The sequence below is a fragment of the Poecilia reticulata genome, linkage group LG2 (genome assembly GCF_000633615.1).
Source record: "Poecilia reticulata strain Guanapo linkage group LG2, Guppy_female_1.0+MT, whole genome shotgun sequence".
Taxonomy (NCBI): Eukaryota; Metazoa; Chordata; class Actinopteri; order Cyprinodontiformes; family Poeciliidae; genus Poecilia; species Poecilia reticulata.
In genome coordinates, this window is record NC_024332.1 from 25,374,437 (window position 1) to 25,376,779 (window position 2,343).

A 2,343-nucleotide genomic window follows, 5' to 3' on the forward strand; every position below is an offset into this window, starting at 1 on the left:
AACAGAAGGCGATGTTTTACTGATGACCCAATCTTTAGGAAATGCTTTTATTTTGAAACTCTCACCGGATGCGACATGACGTGACGTTTTCTGACGTTGTTTATAGATGGATCTACGCAGCATCAGCGGGGTGTGTTTATGTTCCCACGCATGAAGGTGATCAGGGAGAAGCGGCGGCATGGTGATGATTGGACACTTTGCGCGTTTGGAGCGGCGCTGCGCGCAGTGAGTGCGCAGTGAGTGCACTGGTTGGAGCTTTTTGCGCGCAGCTGGAGCGGCTCCAGGGATGCTGCGGCTGCTCTGGCTGCAACCCGGGGCTGCGCCCTCCACCTCCGCCTCTTCACGCGTTGCCCCCCATCCCAGTCTGTAAGATGGGGACCAGTCTGTCCAGTCTGGCAGCCTTCCAGTCGCTGCACATCGTCATGCTGGGTTTGGACTCTGCCGGGAAGACCACAGTCCTTTACCGGCTCAAATTCAACGAGTTCGTCAACACGGTTCCCACCATCGGCTTCAACACGGAACGGATCCGGCTGGGTGGCCCCGGCGCCTCCCGAGGCATCAGCTGCCACTTCTGGGACGTCGGGGGCCAGGAGAAGCTGCGGCCCCTGTGGAAGCCCTACAGCCGCTGCACGGACGGAATCGTGTACGTGGTGGACTCCGTGGACGCGGAGCGGCTGGAGGAGGCCCGCGCCGAGCTGCACCGGATCACCCGCTTCCAGGAGAACCAGGGGACCCCGCTGCTGGTCATCGCCAACAAGCAGGACCTGCCGCGGGCCCTGGACGTGGGGGACATCGAGAGGCAGCTGGCCCTGTCCGAGCTGAGCCCGTCCACGCCGTACCACGTCCAGCCGGCCTGTGCCATCATCGGAGAGGGGCTGAACGAGGGCATGGACAAGCTGTATGAGATGATAGTGAAAAGGAGAAAGACTCTGAAGCAGAGGAAGAAGAAGTGACGCATGAGAAGCTGCCAGTAAACTTTATATGGAAGGAAAAACATTTAATTCCCTCAATCTGAATGTAGCAGAAAGAGAAGAACTGGAGGAAGATAGGAGGAGGACCAGGGCCACTGAAGACAGAAACAGAGGAGATCCGTGGAAAAACCTGGAAAATACAGAGCTACTGAAGTCAAAAACCTGCAAGGAAAAAAATTTGAAATTTTTAGATTAATTTCAGAAATTTTACAGGAAAAAAACTGGAAAATTCAGAGTTCCAAAAGTCAAAATATTGCAAGAAAAAAAAATAGAAATTCTGAGATTAGATTCAGGAATTCTCTATTAAATTCCTGAATTGGAGATTTTTGGATTAATCTCCATTTCTGAGTTTTCTTTTCTAACCGATTTTTTTATTTTTCAAACTTAGAAATTCTCTTGTTTTTTCTAGAATATTTCTTAGATCAAGCTCCAGATTTCTGAGGTTTTTTCCCACAATTCTTTTGACATGTTTTCTCAACCTACTCCTACTTTTTCTTTATCTACAGTGGCCCTAACACACTGTGGTAAACATCTTGCTTTGAAAACCTCATCATAAAATCAAATTTATGGATACATTTAACTTCTTCAGAAGGACTCAGAAATATCTGTGGTTTGAATATTTTATTCTTCCTCTCTGGTGTCATTTAATTCAAATATTTGGTTTGTGTTCAAAGCGGTGAAGATTCAGACAAACTGGACGCTTAACAGAATAACTTGCACTAAGCATTCATCAGTCATAAATGGATAAAGTCTAAAAACCCTGAAAGATTTGTTGGTTTTGATAGTTTGCTGAAATTGTTTCCAGAAATCCACTGATTAAAATTTCCTGCTAGTTAAATCAGACCAAATCCTTAGTAATTATTTGTTTTGGATATTTTATCATTTTATTGTAACCAAATGTATACTTGTTGCTGATTTTGTGATGCAGACATCAGGACAGAAAGAGTCTTCCTTAGATTAACTTGTAGTTATGCAAACCAGCCGGCTGAACCTGAAGCATCGACATCACATCCTGTCGTTCAAACGTTTGATTCACATCCTGAATCGTGTCAAAGCTTCACATCTGAACCAAACTAGCAGCATGTTGGTCCAGCTGGTGAATATTTGTAGCTCCAACCGGACGGAGCTCCTGGTTGCTCCTGCATGACAGCCGCTCTGATTCCAGACAATATTTATCTGTATCTGTGTGTTCAAGCCAAAATACAGCGAGACCAAACCATGTGTTATGTGCCAAATTGTAAAAAAAAAAMAAAAAAAGTATTTTTGGGATTAAAATCTTTATAAACAAGCTCATGTTTGTCATCTGTGTATTATCTCAATATGTATGTGTGTGTGTGTGTGTGTGTGTGTGTGTGTGTGTGTGTGTGTGTGT

At 45.5% G+C, this 2,343-nt stretch overlaps 1 protein-coding gene across 1 annotated transcript; it reads left to right on the top strand.

The window, feature by feature from the left end:
- On the top strand, positions 1–2,260 carry LOC103457342 (ADP-ribosylation factor-like protein 4C). Its single transcript, XM_008397384.2, has one exon. The coding sequence runs from the start codon at positions 372–374 to the stop codon at positions 951–953; it is 582 nt and encodes a 193-aa protein (XP_008395606.1). The 5' UTR covers positions 1–371; the 3' UTR covers positions 954–2,260.
- Positions 2,261–2,343: the final 83 nt, after the last annotated feature.

Excerpts from the sequence above, each read along its gene's own strand:
- LOC103457342 (XM_008397384.2), top strand. The coding sequence starts at position 372 with ATGGGGACCAGTCTGTCCAGTCTGGCAGCCTTCCAGTCGCTGCACATC.